This window comes from Pleurodeles waltl, chromosome 3_1 (assembly GCF_031143425.1).
Source record: "Pleurodeles waltl isolate 20211129_DDA chromosome 3_1, aPleWal1.hap1.20221129, whole genome shotgun sequence".
Lineage (NCBI taxonomy): Eukaryota > Metazoa > Chordata > Amphibia > Caudata > Salamandridae > Pleurodeles > Pleurodeles waltl.
The window spans coordinates 211538572-211552796 of NC_090440.1; the positions used below are offsets into that span (position 1 = coordinate 211538572).

General features: G+C 46.5%; 1 protein-coding gene across 3 annotated transcripts in view; it reads right to left on the reverse strand.

Moving 5' to 3' along the window:
- Positions 1–12472, reverse strand: part of CCDC33 (coiled-coil domain containing 33) — an 808167-nt gene extending 795695 nt beyond the window's left edge. For all 3 annotated transcript variants that reach the window (XM_069222214.1, XM_069222216.1, XM_069222217.1), the window contains exon 1: positions 12038–12472. In XM_069222214.1, the coding sequence (XP_069078315.1) occupies positions 12038–12347 (310 nt within the window). In that variant the 5' untranslated portion in view covers positions 12348–12472. The remainder of the gene's footprint in view (positions 1–12037) is intronic.
- Between the last annotated feature and the right edge of the window lie 1753 nt (positions 12473–14225).

Consider the following 14225-nt stretch of genomic DNA (forward strand, 5'->3'; position numbering starts at 1 on the left):
TCTCCCTGTACGCGGACGACGCATTAATATTTATTTGTAACCACCCCGAATCCCTGCCAGATCTACTACAATTATTAAACTCTTTTGGGGAGCTGTCTGGGCTTCATGTGAATTGGGCAAAATTATGCTTATTCCCAATGCGACCACCATTGGACTCACAAGACAACACAAATTCCACACATGGCCTACAGTGGAGAAACACCACTTTCAAATACTTAGGTATGCACATATATCATGATGGAACAGACTTAAAAGAAGGGAATCTAGAACGGGCGATAAGATCCATTAAAAGTTCACTGCCCTTTTGGTGCTCCCTGCCACTCTCATCCATGGGCAGAGTGGCGGTGGCCAACATGATAGTCCTTCCTCGAATGCTATATTATTTTACCGCACTACCACTCGTTCTACCAAAATCTTTCTTCACACACTTAACAAGAATACTGACCGACCTGATATGGGGTGGAAAACGCCATCGAGTGGCCCTGGCCAAAACCTACCTCCCTCTGGAGAGGGGAGGGATGGGTACACCACAGTTTGAAATATACTACGCAGCGGTGCAAATACACTGGGTCATGTTCTGGCTGAAAGATCCACTTGGCCCAGAGAATAGCACTTTGAGCACAAGCATAGGGCATTCAGATGTACTGAAATGGCTTCTTGGTGGCGAGATAACCCCACAACACAATAACATCTTGATAAAAACAGCCGAACGTTCTTGGCGCCGGTATGTAGATACAAAAGTAAGCACCCCACTATATTCACCCAAAATACCACTACAGACCATACCGGAAGCAGACAAACTATGCGGAAGATTAGACCTGCCGCCCTGGATCACAAAAGGGATCCAAACAGTGGTAGACCTCTTCTCTGAGGGACAGCTCCTCTCATACGAGACGTTAGCAGAAGCACACAGTCTGGGCCGCGGCGAATTCATTGTATATGGAGCGCTACAATGGTTGATACGTAACGCATGGAAAAATAGTAACAAAGAACCACAAATGTCGCCGGTCTCACATGAACTACTTCAGGGCTCGGGAACACAATCAGATATTTCCTGATAAGATTTTACAACCCAACCCTGAAGTAGCACAACCACAGGCAAAGGCTAAATGGGAAAAGGCATTGCATACAACCATAAGTGAGCAAGCATGGTCTATGGCACTCGCAACCACGGTCTATGGCACTCGCAACCACACGTGAGATATCACACAATGCTTGCTTCCGATACACGCAACTCAATTATCTACACCAAACATATTTAACACCAGCCAGGATACAACACATGCTCCCGGAAACTGGACACGACTGTCCAAGATGCGGTTGCCCGTCAGCCGATTTTTATCACATGACATGGGACTGCACACCGCTGTCCCAAATATGGCAAAACATAACTAAACAAACCGCGAGTTGGACTGGGATACCTCTGTCACCCACCCCCGAATCCTACATCCTGGGTATACGCAAAAGACTCAGCAAAGACAAACAAAAACATAGATGTGCAGACTTAGCGTTCATTATATTTAAACAACTTATTGCAACACAGTGGAAATCACCAAGCGCCCCTAGCTTACGCCACTGGACATCAGACTTACTGTGATGGGCCACAGCGGAGACGCAAGCACTACACACATTATACGATAGGGGAGTGGTGATCAAAGGAATAGAAATATGGGAATCCCTCACAGAACAGCTGAAATAGAAAGATGACACCAGCCCACCCTAAACCACACGCACGGCTTCGAACCAGAACATATGTTTGTCTCCCGTATAGGCTAACAATATCGCGATGCCAGCAGAATGACTCACCCAGTCGCCGAAGATACGCAGAAATGCAAAACTTGGGCAACCAAACCAACAGCAACAGGTGGAGATACACAGGTTTCACATACCTCACACTGCTTTCCCCCATCACAATATAAGATCAAGAATTTAATTTGTTTACCCCCCAGGCTGATCCTCCCCCCGCTCTAACTCTCACTCTAGCGACTAATAAAACTCCATATACTTCCCCAAGGTGCCTTCCTCTCCCTTTATTACTCTTTCTTCCTCTTCTCTCTATTTTCTCCTCTTAACGCAGTCAAGAGTGAAATACTAACTCATAATTATTTTGAGTTTGAATATACAATTTATCTGTTGGTAAACTGAATTGGGAGATGGTTGCGCCCAATATAAACACTGTAACTTGAAGCGTTAATACGGTCATGCTTGTAATAGCTGTACTATATATAAAAAATTCAATAAATAGATTAAAAAAAAAAAAAAAAAAGGAAGATGGCTAAGACGTAATGCTATAAAGCCTGGACACTGGCTGAAACTGAATATCAAAAGCAATGAAGTCAGAGCTTTGCTTTTAAATGTCCATGCTGGATTACAAGTGGGCTATCATAACAGACCAAAGTGATAGATCACGGCAGATGGTAAACATGTACTTTTATAAAGCGGAATGTATCATACCTGTATCACAGCGCAAGCTTGTGTATGGCTTTAAGTTGATTAAAGGAAAAATCACAGCATATTAATGATCAGCACCGGTTTAATCATGCAATGTTCAATTACATTCTTTTAATAAAGAAAGATAAACTAAGGGTTTAACTTACTTACTAGTTCACTCAGTCCTATTTTTAATGTAAAGGCAGAGGTACAACAGCAAACCATATGTTAAAATGTGCTGATATAATATATGTTTATAAGATGATCTCAAATGGGGAATTTGGAGCAACATCTTGCAGAAACTTGAATACACAAGAAACTGTGAGTGAAATTCAAATGATATTCTAGGATCTTTAAAAGAAACTACAAAGTTACAAGAATGCAGCCTTTTAAGTGAAGAGATCTAGAGGAGGGAAATCCTAACTGAAAGTCAAAGCAAATAAGTCTACCGTGTAAACGTCGGAGATGGAAAGAAGAATTAGAAGATGTGAGGACATTTCACGGAAATTCTTGAAACATGAATGCTGAAAACAAATACTAAAATGGTAGTCACTTGATTTAAACACAACTAGCACACCAAGATGCATGATCTCCCACAGAAAATGGCTAGAAATAGTAGAGTACAAAACTCAAGTGCACAAAATAACGAATTAAATGTAAACAAATATAAAAAATAAAAAGGAACAGTGAAAAATATTTGAGCCTATAGGAGGCGATAGGAAAGAGTGTTTTGGGGTTCGCATATATTGATACTAATTGTATGACAGTTGAGAATAGGCATGGAGAGTAAAACATGCATGCTCATTATGTTAAATTACATACTCCCTGGGAAGCGCATAGAACTCAGCTAACAGTAAATGTGTACTAGCCATGAATCTGTCACAGTTGTAGGATGCCGTCTGATGCTGGCTGTAAGGCAAAGAAGCCTCCCCAGGGTAGCTAAGCACAAGAGTTGTTTTTGTGGAAGAGTGTCACATGATCCCCTCCTTTCAATAACGTCTGTGCTCTGAGAGACCAGTGCTTCTGAGTAGTAACTGGAGGCAGACTTAGCTTATTCCAGACCAGAGAAGCCTACACAAATCTTTCAATGTATCTTTGTGATGCAATCGATTTTGTCAAATGTTTGGGCACGCAAAGATCTGCCAATGTCTTGCAAAAGAGACATGCAGTACTCTGCCAAGACTTATCATTACTGATCAACAGTATCTTTCTAATCGGATAGTAGAGTAGAGTCCATGCCCAGCTCCGCTATGGTATCTCTAACTTGGCCTTCAATAGCTTATGCTAATCAAATCTGGGGCAAAAGGAACAGATGATTGGCGGAATGCTGAACAATGCAAACATTCACCCCCAGTAACAAAGATCTGGGTTTAATCCATCATTTTTTGCCCACCATGACATCCCAGTTCTGATGGATACAACTACCTGTGGATTCCTCACCTTATGAATTCACCCTTGCGCCAGCATCCACCGGAAAATCTTCTTCCCAGCTCTCCACGTCGACGAGGATGTCACAATTGCACGGCTCCACGCGACTCCGCCTGACGCCACTGTGCCAATAAGAGGTCCTCACCGGCGTGCTGACGTCAGTTCCCTTTTTTCGGTGCCTTCGATGCTAACAGTTTTCTCCTAGCTCTGGCTCCTGTTGGAGGGTTTCATCTTGTTGCTATCTGACTTTTTAGTTACAATGTCTCCCCATATGAAGTCCGGTTTCAAGCCATGCAGAGAGTGCGGGTTCGCACGTCGGTCATTGACCCTCATGACGATTGTCTTTGGTACCTTAGCTCTGAGCATGACGTCGAGGAGTGTGTGTCTTGCCAGAGCATGAATACAAAGGCGTTAAAGGAAAGGGAGGCCAAACTCTTTTTGGCAAAGGCAAAGAAGGGACATATGAGCCATTGTAAATCCTCTTCCCATGCTTCTTCGAAGAAGCATAACAAACAGCGCCGTCATGACTCTCTGCGTCGTTCGGCTCTGAGACGATCAAGATTGAGGTCTCCATCTTGTCGGCGCTGAGCGACTTGGGAGGTGAGTCCGACAGTGACTCCTCAACCCCAGGACCCTGAGGCTTCTCTGGCGCCGTCTGTCTTTGAGGTTGTGGCACCTCCGGACAGTCCTTGATTTTCACCTGCTGCTCAGGAGTCCGATGTTCAGCAAGCACAGGTGCAACAGGGAGACCAGCGCTATCCTGCCTTCCTGGCTCCGGGAGCGGATCCAGCAGCAATTTTGAATGCCATGTTCTCTATGTTCAATGCGATGGCTCCAGCTGGTGCACCTGCTGGTCCCACGAGTCCATTGGCATTTTCGTTGGGCCCCCCCTGCTCCGTACAAGGCGGTGCTGTTTATGCCATTCTATCCGGCTGAGGGTACCGGACCGGCACCGATAACATCGCCTCGAGGCCCTGTGGATCCCATGACATCGCCGTCCAGATCTATGGCACCAATTTTATCACCCCGTCAGCCGGCACCGATGGTGGAGCCATGAGCATCCACGGCACCATAAGGATCCGTGCTGGCGCCGGATCCGAGTGATGGATTCGACAGGGAGTCAACCTTCCTCTCCTGCTCCACGTCAGGTATTGAAGCTGGTGTCTTCGACGTCGGCAAATTCTATATCGACGCTGAGGTTGGAGGCTCGACTGAGGTCTGCTCCAGGCTCCTTCCTTGTGATTCCATCAGGCAGGGAATCCAAGCGGATGGAGCAAACCACAAAGAAGACTTTCTCGTCTTGCAGCATGGCTCTCAAGGCTGCAAACGCTACCTGTGTGCTGTGGAGATATGTCCACGCCCTCATGGACTCCGCGAAGGCCATTGTTCCAGACCTGCTGCAGGTTGTACAGAGACCATTTGGTGAACTCCTAACTGATACGTAGGCTATGGCAAAACAAATAATCCAGTCTGGCCTGGACTCTACGGACTCTGTGGCCAGGGCAATGGGTACATCTATTGCTACCAGGAGGCACGCTTGGTTGAGGTCCTCTGGGTTTTCTTCAGATGTACAGACCACTTTGTTGGATTTGCCCTTTGATGGGGAAAAGCTGTTTGGAGATAAAGCGGACTCTGCCCTAGAGCGCTTTAAAGATAGCCGGGCCACGGCGAAGACCTTGGGATTGCAAGCCTCCTCTGCTACCCCTTTTAGGTCGTTTCGGAGGTTCAGGGGGTTTGGGCTTGGAGCCGTTTATCGAGAGAGAGACCAGTCCTCTGTCCAGCAGCCTACCTGCCTCCCATATCAATCCTTTAGAGGGCGGGGGAGGGTTAGGGCAAGAGGGGCCACCCAGCAGCACCCTGCATCACCCTCTTCCTCTGGAGAAGAACAGCAAGAGAAGCAGCCCTATTTTTCTCCCCTTTATCGACCATACTTCTCTGTAGGGGGAAGATTATGTCTTTTTCTCCACGAGTGGGAGTTAGTTACATCAGACTCATGGGTCCTAACCATTGTGAGAAAAGGATATGCTCTCCCTTTTCAGGAGTTTCCTCCTCCCATCCCTCCCCGTCCCTTGTTTTGTTCAGAAGACCATCTCCTGTTGTTACAGCAGGAGGTTCAGACCCTATTGTCAAAAGGTGCGGTGGAGTTGGTTACAGAGCAGGAAAGGGGTCAGGGTTGTTATTCAAGATACTTCCTGATCCCCAAGAAGGACGGTCGTTTGAGACCAATCCTAGACCTGAGGATTTTGAATTGGTTCCTCAAACAGGAAAAATTCAAGATGCTGACTCTAGCACAGGTACTTCTGGCATTGAACAAGGAGGATTTGGTGGTGTCTGTTGACTTGCAGGATGCAAAGTTTCATATCCCTATACTCAAGTCACACAGGAAGTATCTCCAGTTTGTGGTGGGGTCGCAACACTACCAGTTTGCGATCCTTCCGTTTGGTCTTACTTCAGCACCTCGAGTCTTCACAAAGGTGATGGCAGTGGAAGCAGCAAGTCTCAGAAGTAAGGGGATATCAGTATTCCCTTACCTGAATGATTGGTTGATCAAAGCCAAGTCTCCAGAGCTTGTGTTGCGTCACTTGCAGATGACAACTCAGTTGTTGTTCAGGCTGGGTTTTTCGATAAATGTACCAAAATCTCACCTGGATCTCAATGCCTCCTGTTCATAGGGGCAGTACTGGATACAACATTGAATCGAGCCTATCCTCCGCCTCAGCGAATCCAGAACATTCAGGCGTTGATTCCAATGTTTCAAAATGGAGCGGTTGTTCCAGTCCTCAAGGTCTTACGTCTGCTCGGTCTGTTCGCTTCTTGCATTCTGTTGGTCACTCATGCACGTTTTCATATGAGGGCTCTCCAGTGGTGTCTCTGCAGGCAGTGGTTTCAACACAAAGGGGATCTCGAGGAGTTGATAATGATCTCCAGAGACGCTGCAGCGGAGTTATGATGGTGGGCTGTGGACGGCAATCTTTCTCAAGGAAGGCCGTTTTCACTGCCACCTCCGGTGGCCACGGTCATGATGGATACTTCCACTTGAGGGTGGGGAGCTCCTCTGGGAGACCTGGAGATCAAGGGTCGTTGCTCTCCACTGGAACAGACTTTTCCTATAAATCTGTTAGAATTGAGGGCGATACGTTTGGCTCTCAAAGCCTTCCTCCCGTCCATTCGCGGTCAGTCAGTTCAGGTCCTGACAGACAACACTACCACAATGTGGTATATAAACAAGCAGGGAGGAGTAGGGTCATATCTTCTCTGCAAAGAAGCCCTGCATCTCTAGTCCTGCCTTTGGGACCATCGGATTTGCTTGACAGCGAATCATCTGGCCGGAATGCTCAACGTACATGCGGACACTCTCAGTTGGCATTTTTCTGCCGATCACGAGTGGCGTCTCCTTCCGGATCTGGTTCAACACATCTTTCAGATGTGGGGTTCTCCGGTGATAGATCTGTTTGCCACTCAGGAGAACACGCACTGCATGTCATTCTGCAGCCTCCAGTATCCGGTGCAAGGAGCTTTGGGGGATGCGTTTCAGATCTCTTGGTGTAACCAGTTGCTTTACGCGTTTCCCCCATACCCTTGATTCCTCGGGTTCTGAGGAAGATTCGCCAAGATCGGGCTCAGGTTATTTTAATAGCCCCGGATTGGCCAAGAAGGGTGTGGTACACGCACCTTCTCCAAATCTCGCTGTGCCCTCCGCTCTGTCTCCCTTTCAGGGCAGACCTCGTCTCGCAGTCACAGGGGCAGGTTCTACACCCCCACATCCAGAGCCTGCACCTTCATGCCTGGAGATTGAACGGGGCAACCGGAGTTCCTTTTCTCTCCCACCAGATGTAGTGGATGTTATTTTATCGGCCAGGTGATACTCCACCAAGACAGTTTATGCCGGCAGGTGGGCAAAATTCGTGGCATGGTGTGGAGAAAAGCAAATTGATCCTTTGAAGGCCCACCTTTCTGATATTTTATTATTTGCTTTGGACTTAGCAAAGAAGTTGTGCAGTGGCTATGCTTAAGGGTTATTTAGCTGCTCTGTCAGCCTTTCTTTGTCTCCCGGATCAGCCCTCATTGTTGAAATCACCTATTGTGGTTAGGTTTCTTATGGGTTTACTTAATAAGTTTCCTCCCACTCCTTTTCATGTGCCTCAGTGGGACCTAAATCTTGTTTTAACCTTTTTAATGGGGTCACCTTTTGAGCCCATGCACTCTTGCCCCTTAAGGTTTTTATTTCTTAAAACAGTTTTTCTCGTTGCCATAACCTCGGCTAGGCGGGTTATTGAGCTTCAAGCTCTTTCTGTTAAACCTCCCTTTACCTTGTTTTTCCCAGATAAAGTGGTGTTGAAAACCAGGACGGCTTTCCTGCCAAAAGTTGTCACTCCTTTTCATATAGGGCAGACTATTACCCTTCCATCTTTCTACCCTCCTCCTCACCCCTCGAAAGAGGAAGAAAGGCTTCACAGCCTGGACCCTAAAAGGGGTCTTAGTTTTTACATTGAAAGGATGAAGGACTTTCGCCTGGAAGACCAGATGTTCGTGGGGTATATTGGATGGAGGAAGGGCAGAGTAGTCCATAAAGGAACAATCTCCAGGTGGGTGTCCTTTGTATCAAGATCTGCTACTCGTTGGCGAAAAAGGTTCCCCCTGAGGGTATCAGAGCCCACTCCACCAGGGCTAAGTCTGCTACTTCTGCCCTTGCAGGGGGGTTCCGGTGGTGGATATTTGCAAGGCAGCAACTTGGGCGTCCCTCCACACATTAGAGGTCTTGCTTGGACTCTGAGGTTCGGAGGGACGGCCATTTTGCACGATCTGTGTTGCAGGATTTCTTGGTGTAATCAGGCAGGCAACCACCTCCGAGTGCGGTACTGCTTTGGGACTCTATTCATAAGGTGAGGAATCCACAGGTAGTTGTATCCATCAGAAGAACAAGTTACTTACCTTCGCTAACGCCTTTTCTGGTGGATACAATAGCTACCTGTGGATTCCTCACAGTCCCACCCGCCTCCCCATTGCCTGTCTGCTTGCACTAGGATATGTGGTTGTATAGCTGTATGTATATATTGATATTTTTCCTGTATATATAAATGATGGTTATGATTATGTTGCATCATTAAGGTTTTATGTATATACGTATTTATAGGAGTTATTGTGGAGTCGGTTCTCACCTGTTCGCCTCAAAGGCACGTGAAATATGGGTGAAACTGATGTCAGCACGCTGGCGAGGACCTCTTATTGGCACGGTGATGTCAGACGGAGTCACGTGGAGCCATGCAATTGTGACATCCTCGTCGACGTGGAGAGCTGGGAAGAAGATTTTCCGTCGGATGCTGGCTCAAGGGTGAATTCATAAGGTGAGGAATCCACAGGTAGCTATTGTATCCACCAGAAAAAGTGTTACCGAAGGTAAATAACTTGTTCTTTGGACCCAGCCATGTGCAAATCATGAGGATAGTCCAGCCCGAACTGCCAAGCCAGGTCCTCCCTGGACTGAAAACAAGCATCCTGGAACCAGTTTCAGTGTATCACCCTTTCTAATCGGATAGCAGAGTCCATGTCCAGCTCTGCTATGGTCTCTCTAACTTGGCTTTCAACAGCTTGTGCTAATCAAACCTGGTGAGCAGATGCACCGTATAGCTCAATTGTAGCTCAATTGCAGTATATCTTTGTAATCAACTACTAAAAACCATAAAGATCTCCGCTAACGACAATCTAGCCTGGCCCTTACCAGCTTCTAGTCCACCTTTGGGGAAAGCTGCACTTTAAAGCTGACCTGTGGTATCTCTCTCTAATTAAGTACAAGAAACCATAACGAGCTCTGCCAAAGACAATCTACCCTGGCATTATCATCGTCTAGTCCACCTCTGGGGAAAGCTGCACTTAAAGCTGACCTGCAGCACCTCTTTCTAATTAGGTACAAGAAACCATAAAGAGCTCTGCCGAAGACAATCTACCCTGACCGAATCTTCTTCTAGTCCACCTCCGGGAGAGATGATTTCTAAAGCTGACTGCACCATCTCTTTATGATCAGGTACTAGAAACCATAGGGAGCTCTGCCAAAGTCTCTTCAACCTGAACATTAGGCTCTTCTGGTCCACAGCTGGGCTCAGGTGGGCTTTAAAGCAAACCTGCAGCAGCTCTTTCCAGTCAGGCCCTAGAATCTACAGGCATGTTTGCCAGTGTCTTCCAGACTTGATCTGTATTTGCTGTAGAATTGAGCAATGTAGAGCTCTGCCATTTCACCTCTGCCCAATCCTGTTGGACCTCTTAGCATTTAACAACAATGTCATCTCAGCCAGCTCTGCTAAAGCACCTCAATGATTATACAGAACTCTATATGAACTGATCCCTCCAACAGAGCCTACAGAACTACCTCGTTTCTATTGCCCAGGAAGGACACCTTGACATAGTGTCAGCTGCAGAGGAGTCAGTGGAGGAATTGTGTGGTGTGTGCAGCTCTGTGTGGATCTCATTTGCAATAAAGAGCTCCTAACAAGTGGAACTGTCACTGTGTGAGCACTGTTCCTGCAACCAAGAAGAGTGAGCATACCACTGTATTTATACAGCATCATTCGCGCGCAATCACATATGTGGCTAAAAGTGTGGTAAAAGAGGTGTGACTATGACATGAGGTAAGGACATGAAGTAGCTACAACAGTGACCAAGGCAGGATTCACTTGCCCATGATTCCAGTCCCCTGGGTCTGGCACATATGATTTCTTCTAGTGTTCATGTGTGTTGGTACTTCAATGGGCGCTTACATGCCTACATGTGAAAAGAGAGTTAGCATGCTTACTGCAGACTTGTTCACCAGCACTTGTATTGCACCACGTTTCTTTGTGTTGTGTTTGTATAAAAGTATTCACGTCTCCTTTTTTCTGGTTCTCTTGGGTGTTACTGCCATATAACATGGAAATATTGACCAGGGTAATATTGCAATGGGCCTTAAATGAAGTCTAACATATGAGAATGCTTAAAATTTCCTCAGAAATTATAATTCTGCTACATTAAGACATTCCTCTATACCTGGAATGAGGCTTGTCTTCCTCGTCTGCCCAAACTTAAGTAAGATACTTTTACAAGATAAAACAAGGGCACCTACAGTGGCAGAATTATGTTCAATTACTTGGAGAGAGAAATATTTAGTCCATGTACCAGATAAAAACACACTTGCTTTCTCTTTACTACTGAAAATATTTCCTGGGATCAACTACAAAATATCTCTTCAGAACTAATGGTTACAATAACGTACTTTCCTATTGAGCTTCATAAGAGCTTTAAATAATAGCTGTTACTAGTACCCAATTTGCATAATTTGGTGCGCAGACTTCAGAATGATGGAAACCAACGGTTGCTTTATATGCATCTCATGGCACCATCCTGATGACATCAAACAAGAGTAGCTCTCACCGTTGGACTCCATCATTCCTAGTTCTCAGTGGACTGAAAGGATGACTGATTTAGTTAACATACATTTCTTCAGGGGGTTAATTTCATATGGACGCATTTACTAAGCTCACTCCTTTCACTATTGGCCTAGCCACAGATTTACAGTAAGAAAAAATACCTAGGATTGTAAAGTCTATGTGTGTCTCTAATCATAATTGATAAACACATTGAGAGAAATGCAAACCATAGTATTCACATCAAGATGCATGACAACCTCAATCAACATATGAGACAGTCACACTGCCTACCAATAGTAAAAAAGTCACAGATGTCACTCCAGATCCTTTCTCCTTGTCATTATCTAGCTTTAGACACCCGTATGTATGGCTTACACTATATTTTCATTGGCTAAGTGCATCTAAACAGGAGTGAAGGGGAAAAGCACATTTTCTAGAGAACTAAAATATGATCAGAGTTATGCATTAAGCCACGTCTCATTGCTGACCGCACCTAGGGCCATATGTACGAACACATTTTCCCATAGACACAAAATGGGTAAAACCCTTTGATACATCTGGCCCCTAGTGACTGAATTAGTGATGTGTAATATATAATAAACACCCTTGTGTCTTCCAGGTAAATTTTGTTTCTTGTTCACAAATCCATTTTTTTGGTGGGGCACACATTTCAGACATTTCCCCGTAGTAGAATGGGTTACACAGAAGCTGAAGGGAGATGTCAGATGCTACTAGAAACATTGGGGTAAAATGGAGCACAGCCATTTCCAAAAGGCACTTACCTTGGGGCAAGGTGAAGTTAAACCTCCTCCTTTCGTAGGCGTAGATGTCGTTGAGGTCCTTCTGCTCAATGTCCTCCGTCGCCCCTGTGCTGGTGTACAGCATGTCTCCATCATTGATCCTGAGCTGCACCCCGGCTCCAGAGCCCTCCAACAGGGGGTTCTCAACCGTCAGCTGCAGCATGTAGCACCCCAGTTGATTAAACTGCACGTTCACCACCTCAAACTCGAAATCTAGCACTTTTTCCTCCAACTTTAGCCGCGTCCTCTGCATCGGTGGAGCTGCTGCGGTGGCCCCAGTCCTCGCCGCCATGGCACCGGGCCTCGTGTACTTGGTACCCACAAGCAGGCAGACGCTTTGATGACAAATCCCTGCCTGGCGAGTAAGGCACGGTCTTTGCTTCTTCGGCTAGCAGAGTTAGCCACAGCTACTTCCACTGGCCACAGCCCCTTCTGTCAGCAGGGTTAGCTGTAACATCCTACGCTTACAGGCTAGCCCCAGCCACCTGCGCTAGGCACAGCTTTTTTCACTTCTAGTCTCCGCCCCAGAGCGCTAGGTTAGCCGTATCTTGTCTTCAGCCAGACACAGCCTCCATTAAAGCCTTTTTCACAGTCAGTCTCGGTCACCTCCGCAGGGCACAGCCGCTTGTCTCAAGGGTGCTAGTTTCCTCCACAGGTGTAGACATATGTTGGCATCAATGTACGTCTGAACACAGCTCAACGGCTGCCGGTGGCTCTGATTCCTGGTGAAATCTGAGAGAAAGTCCAATGGCCCAGTATACTGCCAGGCACACATGAGAGTGCTCAGAAACAGTTGGTAAACCCCCGGAGCGAAGAGCCGGTTGTACAGGGACAGTGAGGTCTCCTCTTTCTCTCTCCACCCCCTTCATACCCTGTCTCGGGAGGGGGCAGGACTTTCGTTCTCACCTGGCAGCAGTTTGTTTGGGGAAACCAGGTAACAGGTTGTGCGCCTATTGAGAGTCCATCAGCAGGTCCGTGATAAGAGCAAACAAGGAGGGCGTGGGGGACTGCAGCCGGATATACAAAAGCAAAGCCTGCACACGAACAGCAGGCGGGACACACAACAAGCACGACGCGCACACAGGGCTCGGTCCCCACTGTTAAAAGGCTCAGCGAGGAATATTCAGTTAGGACTATACCACACATCAAACGCACTCTGCTCGTGCAAAAGCACTGAGTATACAGCACTGAAACAGACTTAGTAAGACATTAGCACACGTTTGAGTTTGGGAGAACACACTGTGCAAATGAAGACACTAACCGAGGTCAACGGGCCCTCGACTGCAAAGCCCACTCAATTCCACTCGTGTTTTTCTATAAGCAAACACGTAAAGCCTTTCGATGAAAAACTGTTCTCATCACGGCTTTGAAAACTTTGAATCTATGCAACGTGAGTGTGGAAATATACACATGATCGCAATCACGAGTGCACGAGAACAGCTGCACAGGGCCATAGGATATACTCATTCCAAAGAAAGACAATACAACACGTTACCCTTCTTTGTCACAGCTCTTAAACAAGAAATATGAGCCCAGCCCCAAAAAAGTCGCCTCAACTTATTTTTGTCTTGCATACACTATTTTTCACCCCCTGCATGTATGTTCAGGGCTTTCTATGTTGAATGTGTATTTACGGGTCCCTTTCTACATTGCACGGTCAGGCTTAATTTCAAAGGTTGTTTTAGTGTTGGATCAACGCCCTGCAGCAGTCGCCGTCCATCTTGGGCTTCGGGCCAGGAGTAGCATGTCCTACTAAAGTGGCTGCTCCTGGTGTGCTCGGTTCCTGCCTCAATCAGAGGGCCCGGTAGACACAAGCATATAACTCCCTTTCCAATGGAGGGTGTTTTCCCTGAGAGGTCATTGGTGCGCAATGTCTGAAAAATTCACCAAAATGAGCCGGGCCTCCAAAATTACTAATAATAAATGGAAAAGAGAATGAACAATTGGTTAATTCCAAATTAATTCTGAGTCAGAGGAGAATGGGAGACGGAGAGGAGAGCTGATATCTTCAGGGTTGCTTTCCCTTGTAACATGATCAGTCTAGACAGCATGCGAACAAGCACTATCATCAAAGGAGGTGGGATGTGGCCTTTCCATGGATCAACTTCCATCACATGCGCTTGTAGCTGTTTCAGTACCAACACTGTGGGAGATAGCTCAGGGGCAGCAG